Source organism: Balearica regulorum, chromosome 9 (assembly GCF_011004875.1).
Source record: "Balearica regulorum gibbericeps isolate bBalReg1 chromosome 9, bBalReg1.pri, whole genome shotgun sequence".
NCBI lineage: Eukaryota > Metazoa > Chordata > Aves > Gruiformes > Gruidae > Balearica > Balearica regulorum.
Window position 1 is genome coordinate 3,235,225 of NC_046192.1, and position 13,954 is coordinate 3,249,178.

The 13,954-nt window shown below is 42.8% G+C and overlaps 1 protein-coding gene across 8 annotated transcripts in view; it reads left to right on the plus strand.

The window, feature by feature from the left end:
- Positions 1–13,954, plus strand: part of DGKD (diacylglycerol kinase delta) — a 61,459-nt gene that overhangs the window by 13,784 nt on the left and 33,721 nt on the right. For 3 of the 8 annotated variants that reach the window (XM_075760837.1, XM_075760838.1, XM_075760839.1), the window contains exons 2-3: positions 2,233–2,343; positions 3,043–3,123. In XM_075760837.1, coding sequence (XP_075616952.1) covers positions 2,233–2,343; positions 3,043–3,123 — 192 coding nt within the window. Of the gene's footprint in view, positions 1–2,232; positions 2,344–3,042; positions 3,124–7,306; positions 7,546–7,580; positions 7,992–9,482; positions 9,636–12,816; positions 13,023–13,954 lie in introns of those variants that run through there. The other 5 variants (XM_075760842.1, XM_075760844.1, XM_075760841.1 and 2 more) reach the window with 5 other exon arrangements.

Consider the following 13,954-nt stretch of genomic DNA (forward strand, 5'->3'; position numbering starts at 1 on the left):
CAGCAAGGGATGCTGTTGGGTCAGTCTTTGAACTCCATTTTCTCTTACGCTGAAGCTTCAGATTAAGATCATGGCTGAGTTTCAGATCCTTTGCATAGCACCAGCTCTAAGTTAGTTTAACATCTTGTTTCTGGGTATCACTACAGCGTGTTTAATTTCCGGACCCTAAAGCCGCTCCTAGATTCATTATGGCTTCTTAGAGTATATTCCTACTGCTGTGTCCCTGCTGTGACTTGTGGAAAATGGGTGCCGAGATGTCTTTCAGCAACCACTTCAGAGGTGTGGGGAGCTGATGTGGGAGAACAGCCATTTTTTTATATGAGCTTAGTCTTCGATCATGCGTTTTCATTATCTCTTGTCATTCTGCTGGAAATACCGTGGAGTTTGGCAATTCCTGGTTGAACCAGGCACACTAAGTTGGTGTTTGCCTGAGCACTGACAGGTATGTCTGCCAGTGTGCAGGTGGCTTTGTGAAACAGTGAGGTTTGGGGTTCGCTAGCCTCAGAGTTGGCCAGGTCCCAGGCTGCAAGGTAGATGATATTTCTTTTGGAAGAGACAGGGGAGCTCTCACCCTTTTCTCTTTCCCAGTGCAGTGGAGGAAGGTATATAGTGGCTCCTACCTGGCAACGATCTTTCAGATCTGGGGGCATGTAGGAGCCCACTCTTTCCCAGCTGATTTGTGAGTAGAGGCATCACCGTGGTGGTCCAGGCCCTGTGATCTCTCAGGCCAGTTTGAGGATGGCTCAATCTAGCAAGGGAGAAGCACATATTGTCAGACGGATGTTTCTTCTTATAGTCAGCATTTTTGTTCCAAGTGCTTTTTGAGGAAACTTTGAGCTTGGCGAAGGCCAGTGTGTGTGGAAAGTATTAAAATCTGCAGCTGTTTCAAAAAGGAAAGACCCACATTAGAAATATATATAGCATTTTAAAAGCAAGCTTAGTGTCCTGGAAAGGATTTCTAAAATGAACTAAACCCTGTGGATCAGTCAGAGTATTTATTTTGTGCTCTGTAGTAGCCTGGCAGTGTACATGTAATACTGTGTTTCTAATTAATTGATACTCATTGGTGACCTGACTCTGGTACAAACCTGAGTTACACTGAGGCCTCTGGTATGTTAAAGCTGTGTCATTTTCCTGGCATCAAGATACAGAATAACCTGTCTTACAAGATCGTAGACCATTTATTTCCTGTATTTTAACTGTGTGTTTATCACATTGGGCGCTCTCAGCAACAAGTGGGTTCATGAGGGCTGTTTCTTGGGGAGAGAAGTCGGTTTCTTGTGGTACTGAGGCATGACAGCACCGTTTGCAGTTCCTGGGCAATATCTTCAGTCAGTAATTTGGGGGTGAACCCTGAGCTCTGACTTTTCTGCCTTTTGTCTTTGTAGGCTGCAGTTTTTGAGACTATTTTCATGTAGCTGTATTTTCATGTAGCATGTATTCAAAATCTGTGCTTAGTGAAGGAATCAAATGTATTTGACAAAGTAGAATGATTAAATACGTACCCCTACGTATGCATAGTATGTGAGTGAGCATATGGGACCGTGTATGCCGGTATGTCAATCTAGTTATAAAGCAGTTAAAGAAAAAAAAAAAAAGGCAGTGTGCGTAGACAGTTTTGGCACTCCAGCCCTGGGAAATGGCAGGCAGCCAGAGAGTACTGAGGCAGGGCCAAGACTATCTGAAGAATACCAAATGCTGAAGTTGGATAGAGCTCCTTCTTCACTCTAGTTTCACTCTTCACCCTGTGGGCCTGCAGCTTGCCAGCTCTGTGCCAGGTAGATGCTGATAATTTCACAAGGCAGAGCTGGAAGTAGGGATGGATATACTGTGGTATGTATGTGCTTGTAATCAAATGCCAATTAAATGAAAGGCACAGTTACCCGCGTCTGAAATCTGACCTCAGTGAATTTGACTGTTACGGTCCCCAAGTCATTGTTAGACTTTGAAATCCTCATTCAGTCCTAAGTTATTTATCTTTTTTGGTGTCGTGATAGCACTGGAGACAAGGATAAAACCACACCTCAGTGTAGATTGTGCATTGTGGCGGTTTAATCTTGTTAAATTCACTCGCTTGTGTTGAATGAATTTGTTAAGCACTTCCAGCAGAGGGCACTAAGATTATTGATCTCAAACTCCAGTCATTTTTGGTATGGGTATATAGTGGGAGAGCATAAAAGATGCCTGTAAATAAAATGTATGCTTCACCCCTCTCCCCTCCTTGTTTTATAGACTATCATAAAAGAGGGGATGCTGATGAAACAGACCAGCTCCTTCCAGCGCTGGAAGAGACGATATTTTAAGCTGCGAGGACGAACGCTCTACTATGCAAAAACTGCTAAGGTAAGGTCTTGACAATACATGTGAGTCCAAGGGAAGAAAGTCAATGGTGGAGCTTTTGGAGGCAGATGGATGTCTGTGAGAATGCAGCCATCAGTAAAGAAAAGAACACGCGCTCTGAAAGCACCTGTCTTCAGGTTTTGTAGCTGCTAGAAGATCCCTGGGTTTTGCCTCACACTTGGAAATCTGTTTTTTAAGTAAAACATCGTGTGGACCTGTGATAGTGACTTTTCCACGTTTTTTTCTGCCTTGGTGCATTTTAGTAGGGAATGGGCTCTGAATCAATGGAGACTGAAAAAGAAGGGAGAAAATATGAATGAAAAGAGGATATGGAGGAAACAAGCAAGGCTAGAATTTATCAAATCAGAGCTGCCATGCATCTGGTTTAGTATGTTGATAGTCAGCTAGATATAAATCTGTCTGCTTTCACAAGAACAAAGCCTACAATTTTTTTTTTAAATAATCCCGTAATAAAAATAAATTCATCGCGTTCACTGACTGAAGACAGGCGAGTGCGAGCCCCACTGTATGGAACTAGACTTCCAAGTCCTTCATGTTGTTGGTGCTGGGCCTTTCCTACAGATCACAAAAGGCTGTGATGGAGCATGCTAGGCAGACACACAGGCATGTCCCTTTGGGTCTGCTGCTTATACATTGGAGGGCTGCTATAATTCATTGAGGGTTTGAATTTTTTCTTTCCAGTCCATTATTTTTGATGAGGTGGATCTGACAGATGCAAGTGTTGCAGAATCCAGCACTAAGAATGTCAACAACAGCTTCACGGTAGGATTTTTTGCATTATTTTCCATTCTTCATGCATCTTTCCCCTACATTCCTTCTCTTTTGCACAGTTTAAAAATACCTGAACAATCTTCACAGCCTCTTTCACTAAAAAAAAAATTAAAAAAGCATAAACTTATTTTTCCTTACAGCAATCATAACTCATCTCCATGCACATGGGAAATACCTTGGGTTACTATGTATAGTTCTAACTTTGCATTCAGGGATTTTCTTACCTATTAAGCTAGGAGGGTTTGATAGAATCCATTTACACAGTGGGACAGAAAAATATGTTCTCCTGAGGGAGTTAGGGGTGATGTTGTTGTTTATGCTGGAGATCTTGCTAAAGGAATTTAGTTTTCCCTTCAGGCCTTAAAATATGTAAACTTCTTTCTCTGGCTTTATTTGTATGTGGCTCTATGTGTGTTTATATATGCACACTATATATAATGGCAAAGCAAAAGGAGGAACAAAAATGTTGCACAGAAATGACTGTGGAGTTGGTTTAGGATACTTGTTAGATGTGGAATATGTGCTAAATATTTGCAATCTGGAAATGTGGTGGTGTCGCTGCTTCCTTTTCTCCAGGCTTAGTAACTGGGAGAAAAAATGATTGTATTTCTGAGGTGCAGGTGTTCCCTAAGCCTCATTTTGGGGGAAACGCCTGGTGTGCAGAAAAAAGCGCCATTAACAGCAGCCACGCAAGGTGAGTGTCAAACAGCAGTGGGAGCTTCAGAGTTGGCTAACAGCAATGACCTCCATGCAGTCTCCAAAGGGCTCAGAAGGGAGGAGAGAGGAGGATGCCGAAAAAGGAGGCAGTGTTGGTCTAAGGCAGGGTGAACAGCGGAGCAATCCGGGTGGAGAGAGGAAGCTGATCCTGCAGGATGGTGACCCCAACACTTTGTCAAAGCTTGAAAACACTTTCTGCATCCATAATTGGACAAGTAGGAGGCCCATCTGGGCCTGACAGTAAATACTGATATCGGGTGTTGGGTTGTGTGCATAGAGCAAAGGATTTCACAGCAAGTTCAATAGGGGATACATTTTCAAGAATGTGAAGTTATTTACCTGTTAATAAAGCATTTTTTCTTGGATCTTGCTTCAGTTTTCCCGTATGTAAATAAAGACTGATTTTTCAGGTAAGCAAATGTACTGTTACGCTTATAGTTGGGAAGGATCTCCGCCAGGGACACTATGTGTAGGGACAAGGGGAAATAGTGTTTTCTTTCTCAGATTGCCCCGTCTGAGTCCAACAGTGAAGAATTATTTCCATGACTATGGTATCAGGCTCTGCCAGTCCCTGTCTTCCCTAGGGGGTAAAAAGTACAGGATTACTTTGAGACTCAAGTAGCAGATACCTTTTGCAGTGTCTCCAGCTGATCACTATATCGTGAGGCTCAGGTAAACTTCAAGAAAAACATCTCTCCTCTTAGTTTCTATCTACTCTTTCTACCATGGCTTACAGAGGGGTTTGACTGTGGCATACCATGAGCTATAAAAATACTTAGAAAATCAGAAAGTTGCCTAGTCCTGCTGCTGTTTGGTCTGCCACATCACTGCCATCAGTGCTTTAGATTCCTTGCAGTCTTGCCATTTGCTCTTGGTTTTCTTTGAGAGCACTCTGTTCCCCCCCGTATATCCCCAGCTCAGTTCCTTTCTAAAATTCAGAGTTCTTTGATGCAATTTTTTTCCTGTTTCAAATGAGTGGGACTCACTTGAATTTTTATCCTAAACTGGAAACATCCAACGTTTGTTGTTGCTTAGCAGAGACAGTTATTCCGGAGTTTTAGATGGTATGATTTTCTTTTTGGTTTTGTGTTTTCTTCAATGGAGACTGGTAGTTTTGCATTTATGAAAGAGTGGTTTCTTTCTGAGGAAACATCTTCTGTCCAGGCATCCGTACTGCTTAATGTATAGATTCTGCAGGTCAGGTTGGCTAACAAGTGAGGTGGGAAACAGAACCACTAGATAAACCACTTAGGAGCAATGTGGATCCAAAGCAAAGAGGTAATAAGTGGTGACAAGTCAGAGGAGAAACTGGCAAAGAGGCAGTGAGGAGCGCAGGGAGGCAGCTCCAGGAGAGAAGAAAATGACAGCACAAGAGAATGGAGCTAAAAAAGGTTATGTTGCGTAAATAGAGGAATAGGGTTAAAAAATATAGCTGCCATAAACCTTCTACATAGGACATAAGTCTGACAGCTAATTTGTTTGCTGTCAGCAGGCAGTAGAGAGAGAGAAAAGTGAGTAGTAAGACACAGACCTCTTCCCCTAAAAAGAAGAATGCGTAATACGGGTTCCGCTGCTGTTTACTTAGTTGATATTACATAGATTTCTGCAGTGAGTGTACCCTGTTTGCAATGGGGACAATGTTCAGGACTACTACCTGGAGTTAATGGATATGTGACAATAGAATGGGCTGGGAGCATGTGACTAGGGGCATCTTTGAGCTTAAGATGTTGTATAGCTCCATCCCCGAGAGGGTTAAGGAAAAGCTTTATGTTTAGCTATTGTTCCTTTAGATCAATCAGTGTGGCTGCAGAGCTATTTAGCAGGAAGCCTCTGGGAACAAATCATATAGCAGCCCCATGCCACGCCTCCCTTCTCTCAGAACGACCATAGATGTAATATTTGTTAGTTGTGTCACATCTCTGTCCTTCTAAGACATCTGTCTACAACGTAAATTCTTTCGGGATGTCTGGGCTGTAAGTGACTGGTTCTTTCCATGTATGATCCCTTAGTACCAGGTTTATTGATCTCTCACCAGTGGATTTTCCTAGGGCTGCTGTCTTTCACAAGGCCTTAGAGAGGATCTTCTGTGGTACAAACTCAGCGATAACCATGTTGTCCTGGTACTTCAGACCCATTTATTTCAAAGAGAGTGGTCAGTTTTTAGCCTGGATTCTTGCTGTCAGTGTGTGCCTACCTTTGTACTCCTTATGAAATAGAGATCATCAGCATTGAATGGGTGAGGTCAAACCCTAACCCTAACTTCTGAGCAGAGCTTTCTCAGCCCCCTCAAAACCTCTTGTGATTTCTAAAAAGTAGATTATTTGGGATCACACTGGGCCCATTGAGTCTTCCCAGTGAGACTTCAGCTCTTTCCATGAACAGTTTTTTCTTGGACAGTGCAATTTCACAGTAACTTGATTGGTTGATGCACCTGTCTAATCCATTAGCCTGCAGTTGCTCCAGGAACATTAAAACAAAATATGTGATGAGGATGAGTTCCATACTTTGAAGCTGGAATAGTTTTTTCTCTAGATCATGCCAGGAAGCCTGGGTTTTGGAGATACTTTTCTCAAAATGACTGCTTTACCAGTGTCATGGATCTGAACCATCCAGCATGCCCATTCTCCCCTGTGAAGCCTGTAAGGTTTGGGGCGGGGGGGGGGGCACCAATTGCTCTATTATCTGTTGCTCAGGCCAACACTTTGCCACCACAGCTGTCCCCTCAAGAGTCTTTGAAAGGACTTTGGGTCATTTCCTTAGGCCCATTTTTGTAAATGTTTGTGTGGTGAACAAGTTCTTAATCCTCAGGTTGGTGTGTTCACTGAACATCTGCTCTTTTCTAGAAGGTGCCAACTGAATTAAGCCTGCTGCCTTCAATACAGTTGACACAGCAGATGGAGTGAGTCCTTATCAGTTCATTGACCCTTTCCTGCCTTGTGCAGGATTTGTATAAATCTAAATGGGAAAAAACCTAAATTATATGCTCTTTAATTCTAATAAAAAACACCTGTCATCAACAGGAGAAGGCCTAGAAAGGACATCAGATCTTTCCAGGTATATATATTGTGTTTTGTTATGATTCTCACATGGAATTTTTATAAATGTTTTCCAGTTCTTGCTAGCAGATGATGGTGTGGTGATGTGGACTTTCACCCTCATTCACGTAACATGGATTGCAACATTCACTTCCCATCCCTTCTTATTCAGAACTTTGAGATCACATAGGAGAAAGTTCCTGTCTGTGGAGGGAGATGTGGGTAGTTTGATTTCTTCTTTCTGACGCTTTAGTGGAAGTGAAGCTTGGTCAGAGCGTGTTGTTGAGCACCAGGAGTCATGCTGTTGACCCCTCCTCTGTCGTTAAAGGCTTTTCACTGGAAGAGGTGGAGCTTGAACTCCTGAGCTCCTGTAAGCTCTTGTCTGTTGGGAAGTACCTCTTAGCTCAGCTGCAGACAGGAAACAGCATATTATTACAGTCAGCGCCTGCCTCTCCACTTCACCGCCGTCAGAAGGAAACTTATCCCAGCTCCTCCTTAAGCAGACAGCTAATCAGCTTGTGGCAAGTGGAACATAGCTCAGAAAGACTGACCACAGAGGGGACTAATCCTGTTAATCGCATGTCAAGCAATCTGTGTAGGTTTTTTTCTGAGGGAGTAGGCTGCTCTGGATACTAGCTTAGAGGAAGATTGAATGTGAAAGGTAAGAGCAGGAATCAGAGTTTTATGGACTGAGCTTTGAGAAACATGGCACCTGTGCCAGCATAACAGATCATCAGGAGCTCAGATTCTTTGGAATAAGTTTGCTACAAGCTCTTACTGTTCAGGGGTTCTCTCCTGTATGGATTTACATAGATAAGTTCTCCAGAATCAGGGTAAAGGGAAATGTGCCTGAGGCGCTGTTGGAAATGCTGCACCCATCAGTTAAGTAATACTGTTTATTAACTGATGATTCACCCTAACTAATTCCACAGGAGAGAGGAAATATTGAGATTAGAGTTATACCTCTCAGAGCACTTGCATGACTAGAGGCAACAATGGTTGTGGTAGGTTGAGGAACAGGGAACTGCTTGTGCTCCTGAATGAGAGCATGCTGTCATCTCTGGGAAGCAGTATGGATGTCATTCTCCAGCCGTATGGAAGTCTGAGGTGTGCTACATTTTCTGTTATTACCTTCTTGTTACTTAGTACTGATTTTAGTCAGCAGCAAAGATACCAGTTTCTGTCTTGTGAAGTTTTTTGTGACTGTCTGATCTCCTTCAGACTGTCTTCAGACTGTGTATTTTTGCTGTGTTGTCCCAGGGGTTGTTGATGCTGTAAAGAAATAACATGAATCTTCATTTAGGAGTAATTAGCCTTTCCTAAAAACACAGGGCAAAGTGCTTGAACTTTAACAAAAGATAAAAGTGCTGAGGGTGCTTCCTGATGGGGAGAGTATGTTGTTGATGTCTGCAAATTCATTTCACAATGAAGTGAAAGTGCCTTTGTCTTTTCTGTGATTTTGTGTCAAGTTAAATTATTTGTATTGTTGCTTTTAATGTGAAAATATATCCTTCTTAGGAGAGAAGGCAGTGAAATTTTCTCTGAAGAGTTTGGTTTTGAAAGAGTGAATAGAGCTGGGAAGCTACATGTCAGGCAGAAAGTCTGCTGCTCATGTCTAGCGCAGGAGCTGTTTGCCTGTAAGGCACTGTTGAAACAAGAGGAACCCAGATCAGAGGTTACTTGTACTGGTTTGAAATACAAGCTTCGGGAAAGTGCATGTGACTTATTTTTATGAGGAGAAAGAATATAAGAACTTTTGTTACAAGCTGTTTGCAGAAAGTCTGACTTGTACTTCAGGCTTGTGCTGATAGAGATCAGGGAAATCTGCATGGTTTGACTCTTGCACAAATTCCCCAAACTGCCCTGTGTGGCTTCAGCCCTTTGAGAAAAAATGGGCTTGAACGTATGCTGCAGGGAGGGGGGGGATCTTCCTCCCCTCCTTCCTCAGCACGGCGGTGAGGGACCCAGAGGGAAGACATCAGCTCTCAGAAGTGGGCAAAAAGACTTACTAATCCGAGGACATAGTTACACAGGGGAGTCACCCTGCTCCTTTGTACACAGCCGTGGGTTGCCTTGTTAAGGTTTGGAGGAGGAAAAGAGAAGAGAAGAGGGTCTTCTGAAAGGCATGGTTCTTCCCCCCCCCTTTTTAAACTCTCTTCTCAAAATTGGACAAAATTAGAATGCACATTGGAAAGTCAGGCTTTGCTGGGGATTGTTGTCTCTTCCACACCCATGTGTGTACATGTTCGGGAATTGTACACTCTCTGCTAGTGCTCTTACTCTGTTTATATTGGCAGCTGTCAGAATTTCCTTTATAAGCAACTGCAAATATGAGCAGAGCCATGAATTGCCATGTCCAGAATCGCTCTGCTGTTTTTCCCCCCTCCCTTCATTAAGTGCAGTTTGGTCCCCATTTCCTGTCAGAACCGCTGCAGTTTCAAAATACTTTGCTATTTTAGTAGTTTGTAATCCAGACTTCAGTGCAGTTTTTTTCTTCTTGAGAAAAGGCCCTTTGGTAAACAGACTATTCTGAGTCACTGTTAGTCAGTGAAAATAGTCATTTAAAATCCTTTCATGTCAAGGATTTTCGGGACTCTTAATCCAGTCTCCTGCAGGAGCTGATCATTAGTTTGCTCGCACAAAAGAAGGAAGAATCTGGAGAAGAACCATTGAAGAGAGGATAAACATGGAAGAAGAGTTAGAGAGTCTGGAAGAAGTTGCGGTGGGTGGAGAGATCTGGCGATTGCTACTGTACATTGCAGATTGACCCCAAAATATGCTAGGAGTTTTTGAGAAAGATGAAGCTACTGTAAGAGAAAGAGGTCAGACTAAGCTTTTTGAATTTTACTGAGAGACAGGATAGATAGCTGGAAAGTGAAGGCGATAGTTTGTGAAGAGCTTTTGTTTCCCTAGAGGGAAGTTTACTGCTTTGAAATTAGTGTCTGTTACTGCCCTTGTTCCTGAACACTAGGAGCTTTTGTTTGATAATCTCTTTGCTCTTCGTAACCTTCACATTGGTTTGCTGTTTTATCTACCTTCCTGAGCAAGGCTGCAGATTCCAGCATATTCTCCCTGTTCCAGGTGAGGACACAAAGTCAGAACAACCTGCAGTAAACACGAAGTCATTTGAAAACACGATGGGTTTAGTTTTACATGGGAGCTGCTCTAGAAGACAAAAATTTCTTTTTATACACTTCTTTACTCTGGTCATTTTGACAGGCAGGGAGAGGCTTGCTAATAGTATTTGCAGAAATGAGGTCTCCCCAGTTGTGATAGTTGTGGTGCTTGTGATGGTTTCACTGTTGTGGTGCATGAAACAGGACTGGTCTTTGCCTGATGACCCAGTGTGGAAAGCTACTGGGTTCATCAGACTGTTGAAAGCTATGCATTTCCTTTTGTGCTAGCTACCAGCCTCTTTTCAACACAGCTGAGGTTAAGGGGCTGCGAGGAGCTGTTACTAACAATAAGCTGTCAGTAACAGGTCATTTTCCTACCGTGGACAAGGTCTTTTATTGCTCAATCCTGTGATTTATTAGCTGCTAGCCTTGATGTGCATGAGCCCACTAAGACAGCAGCTCTACCACTGGGGAACGTTGACCTGCCCCTCTGTTCCTCATGGTTTTGCTTCTGTTTGAGTAAGTAGGAAGGTTTCTCTCAAATATCCTTTACCTTCCCAAATGTGCTGCTCTTTCTGAACAGTGTAGTTCTGTTTGGGAACTCTTTTCCTGGCAGAACTGCGTCCTTTGGACAACAGAGGAACGAGGGATGCGTGTGTGCATCTGCTGCACGAAGCGGAGGGTAGGTGCATACCAGAGCTGTGCTAAGATGCTCTGGCACTTGGTATGGCAGTCCTATTGGTTCCTATTTGGTGCCGCTCCATCCATGTAGACCTCTAGTGATTAGTATGCATGAATTACCAGATTGTATTTCATACCTGCTAACAGTGGCAAAGACCTTCTTGCATACTTTAGGTTTTGACATCTGTTAAGTGGTTGCAAAAGTCCTAAAATCCTCTCCTTGTCTGTGCTCCTCTTACCAACTGCCAAGAACAGGAATGTGCCTTGTTTAGGAACAGAGTTTCCAGAAGCATGTAGGAATGTGACCCTGGTATGAGAGATGATCATTTTCCCAGGGAACGTTCTGTCGGGTCTACTTTCCCGCTGCAGCATCAGGGAAGATAGAGACTGGGAGAAAGCACAGATGGAGGGTCAGCGTGAGTTGAACTTGATCTGTGGGCACAGCGTAGCAGCAGTAAGTGCCAATGACAGTGCTCAGAGAAGATGCACTTGTAATGTGCAGCCCCCTGGCAGACGAGGTACATATTGCAAGATGAACGAACCTCATAATGTAAAAATGGTCCTAAAGAAACCACACCACGTGCTGTACCTGTTTTCCTACGGAAATGAGCTGTCCTGGATTTTACACATTGAAAATTAAGGCAAAACAGCCACATGGAAGTTGGGGATAAAATACCTGGCAGAGTGTAAACAGAAATTTGGGCACGTAGGGCTTTGAGGAAAATCTTGTTATTGCTATTTAAAAAAAAAAGAAAAGGCAGAATTTGGCACAACTGTAAGAACATTAATGACTTATTTTATTTGGTGGAAATGAGAGTTTCCGTATGTGGAAGATGGTCATTTTAGCAGGAAATAAAGATCTTGCACTACAAAAATCAATGTAAAACTGGTGCATTTCTCCAGTGTCATATGAAAAGCTTATTTTTTCTTTCCCCTTCAGGGTAGCATCCACGTTTTGAGGTAGTAGAATCAATGCTATTCTAGCAAGCTCTAACTGACCTCTGCAGTGAGTTAATGGGACCAAATTTATTGGCAAAACTGGGTGAAAGCTGAACTGCAAATCAGAAGAGGGATGTTGTCTGTGGAGGTAGGCAAGCCTTGGTTCCCCCTAAGTCTAAGCACTGATACTTGTATTATTTCTGTCTTCAAACTATAGAGACCTACTAAAATCATGCCAGCTTGCTGTCTAAGGCTTCGTTGTCCTGATGCTCGGCTCCAGATTGTTTCAGAAGCTGACATCAATGAGACAGGCTTTTAAGATTTTAAGCGTAAAAGACTGGTTTGAGTCTGAAACTCATATTTCATTTTCATTTTCCTTTTTTCTCCCTTTTTCACAGTCTTCTTTTTAACCTTGTGTATTTGCTGAGGGGGTAGCACTTGCTTAATCCACATTTAGTCCATTTTGCCCTCTGTGAGTTCAGCAATTGTGTTTGAAACATGTAGTGATTTTGCTGGTTTATGAGTCTCGCTGATGAACACAGGTGAGGTGGTTTTATGTATGCCAGTGTTCATTTAACTACCACTGTTGCTGAAGTGGATAAAATGGCTGGGTCCTTGTCATAATCTCAGCCAATTTTCCTTCATGAGTTTTTGGGTTCATAGGATACCAAGAGCTTACTCCACTACACAAAAGCAGACGTAGCAGTTAGCTGCAGATGTAGCAGTTAGCTGCAGACGTAGCAGTTAGCTGCAGATGGTGAATGTTCTCCATGCCTTTGCCACGTATGATCAAGCTGAAGTTTTGCCTGCACCAGAACCGGTCTCATTTTTTCTATTTGCAATTCCTAGGTCTTTTGAGCTTCAGAAATTCCTGTTGTCCCAGTACCCAAATCATCAACTGTTTGGAATAATCCAGGATCTCTTTGGGGGATTTATGACTGGCATCTTTGAACATAAGACTATATTTGAACAGGATGTGAGTAAAAGGAAGCAGTCAGAATGAGCAGGTGTTCTCATACACCCGCTTTTGGCCACTCTGAAAAATGTATCACATCAGAAAAACTATATTTAGCAGAGTTGTATGTCCCCCCCCGCCCCGTCTCCCCCCGCAACATTTCTTCATCCAGCTCTGTGATTGGGCCAGTATGATCTTAACTTGTTTTGTCGTCTTTTGTGGTCACTGAGCTCACCAGATCTACTCTGATAACAAACAGTTCCAATGCGTGTTTGGCCAGACTGTCACTTTTTTTGCTGAGAAGTTTCTGGGCAGCCAGAAGATGCTGAAGGAGGAAGTAAGCAAAGATGATAAAGTTGTCTTTGATGGCAGCAAGACCAGAGAATGAAGTTTATGCTCCAGCTGTTGGGTGGAGGAAGGTTGCTCAGTACAGCAAAACAACAAAGGGTGAAGTATAGTAGATTTCTATTTAAAATTTGGTCTAATATAAGGAGTCTTTTTTGGGGCTGCCTTTCTAATCCAATTATTCACAGCTGTTCATTGGGGAAGGACATCCAGGGACATCTAGTCCATTTTTAGAATGTGAAATGAGAAGTTTTCTTTGGTTGGCTCTGTTGTTTGCCAGCTGGCCTGATTCGAAATGGCAGTAAACTGGTCTTAGTTTTGGACAGGCGAGTGTCGGTCAACATGAGGGGTGATGGTTAACAGCTGGTAAGAGGGCATGTGCTCTGCGAGGCAGAGACAGAGGAGATCAAGCTAAATTTTGGAGAAGTGTCAGGAGAGCATCAGTATTTGCACCAGACAGCCAATGAAGGCATGGCTTTTTTTACATTTAGAGTGAACAAGCTTGAAAATTGAGAATTTCTCTAATAGACTTGAGATGGCTCATCTGCATGGAGGGCACATAACTGTCTGGAAAGGGGTGACCTGCTGGCTAGTTGATTGTCACCGTAATTCCTGCAAAAGATCTTTCTGGGGTTTCATACGCAGTGAGGAGTTTGTAAATTAAGCCATGTCCTGATTTGAAATATCTTTAAGCCTTCCTGCCATTCCCATCCATCTTTATGGCTCTTCAGGATTGATTAGAGGGATTGGCAGCTTTTTGTCCCCCATGACTGTTGTTGAGCTCTTTTGCTGCTCAGCGATAGGTCTTGATATAAGTCACCATGTGGTGAGCTCTGGGCACATGGGTATCTGGGCATCCAGTTCCTACTAAGGAGTGAAATCTAAGGAACCACACCTGACAATTCAATAGCATTTAGGGTCAAAAAAGTATATTCATTTTTAATACTCCCTTTTTAGGAAGAACAAACACTTTTAATTTACGTAATTGCTCATATCTAGATAAAATTCTGAGCTGTTTCAAGGCAGGAACACTC